This window comes from Austrofundulus limnaeus, unplaced genomic scaffold (genome assembly GCF_001266775.1).
Source record: "Austrofundulus limnaeus strain Quisiro unplaced genomic scaffold, Austrofundulus_limnaeus-1.0 Scaffold587, whole genome shotgun sequence".
In the NCBI taxonomy this organism is placed as follows: Eukaryota; Metazoa; Chordata; class Actinopteri; order Cyprinodontiformes; family Rivulidae; genus Austrofundulus; species Austrofundulus limnaeus.
In genome coordinates, this window is record NW_013952989.1 from 260,681 (window position 1) to 262,215 (window position 1,535).

At 36.5% G+C, this 1,535-nt stretch overlaps 1 protein-coding gene across 1 annotated transcript in view; it reads right to left on the bottom strand.

The window, feature by feature from the left end:
* gtf2h4 (general transcription factor IIH, polypeptide 4) overlaps positions 1–1,535 on the bottom strand; it is a gene marked incomplete at its 5' end in the record, with an annotated part of 25,939 nt that overhangs the window by 21,968 nt on the left and 2,436 nt on the right. The window contains 1 exon segment of the mRNA XM_014026744.1: positions 653–757. Within this exon segment, the coding sequence (XP_013882198.1) occupies positions 653–757 (105 nt within the window).

A 1,535-nucleotide genomic window follows, 5' to 3' on the forward strand; every position in this document is an offset into this window, starting at 1 on the left:
AATATTATTTTACACTCTGTAGGTCTAAATATTAATCAGACATTTATAATATTATTTTACACTCTGTAGGTCTAAATATTAATCAGAGGACAAAGTAATATTTAATAGTTTGTGTTAAATTGTAACATGATTCAACAGAGCTAAACTCTGTATATAAGCTCCACAAGCTAATATCTGCTAACCAGTTCAATAAATAACAGTGATTACATGGACTTTATAAGATTATTTTAATTTTAAACTGTTACATTATGTTCTGCTCAGATCACATTGAATCTGCTGACTTGTTGTAAAATGAGACATTTTCCTGTTTATCTTCTGTTAATAAATCCATAACACAAACAGCTTTTCTGGCATTATTTAAAACAGTAGATAGATTATATAAACTGTAAAATATTAATAATTATTGGATTAATATTATTATTAATAGTTTTAATGATTTCTACATGTCAGTCCTTTTTTTCTGCTCTGTTGTCAACATGTACAGTAATGGGAAATCCAGAGTCTTGCCTGTTTAGCGTTAGCCGTTAGCTTCACCAGCCGATCACACGGTCACCTGGTTTCTGTGCTCCAGCTGTTCTATAGAACCTACTTGAAATGAGCCCACTGCAGCAATGAAGGAGGTGTAGTCGTGATAAGAAGGTGTGCAGCTCACCTCTGGCTGTCTTTTCTCACCCACAGCGCCACGCCAGCCTGGGGCAGAGGATGATCCAGGAACAGCATCCGCATCACGTAGTTCTTGGCCAGTGAGGGCAATTCTCTGGAGGAGATTAAACAGTAGCAGAAATGCGCACCACCTGTCACCGTCCACCACCAAGTTTGAAACTACAATCGTCCTGATCTGAGACTGAGCAGTAGCTGTTTGAAAATAACTCTCAGCTACTACTACAAATACAGTCTCAACATCTGTAAAACCAACAGAACAGACATTTTTCTGCTAAAGATGATTAGTTGTGGTGGCCATCTTGAATGGGGCTGACTCTAAACTTTAACTATCTGTACATCCAATAATTTCTGAGTTTCATTAAAAAGTGTCCATTGGTTCATGGGATATTTTGCTAACAAACAACAAACACAACATACACAGAGACACAGGCTTTAGGCAGGTGTGTGACAAATCTCACCTCACTGGTGATGCTATCGTTCTGCAGGTGTACGTTCTGAAGCACGCATCGTTTTTTTCAGACTCCCGTCCAATTATTGTGTTTCATCAGTCCCCGGGTGCATTTAGCGCTGATATTTTAGTTTGACGTAGAAAAGAAGTTCTTCTTTCACCATGTTTTTGACTGAACTGTTTCTGACATGTTTACTTGCAGTTTATCTGTGATAATTTAGCTTTATTTCAACAAGCTTAAGAAGCACGTGAATGCTTACAGCAGTCAATCATATGTAGGTATAACTAAAATATATTTCATAAATATATCGTCTGTAATAAATGTTAAACATTTGTATAAAAGCTTACAACTCTTTGTCCTGATGCATCTCAGTAATCCAGGTAAAAAATCAAAAAGAAAAAAAATTGTATAGGTCTTCTGGAC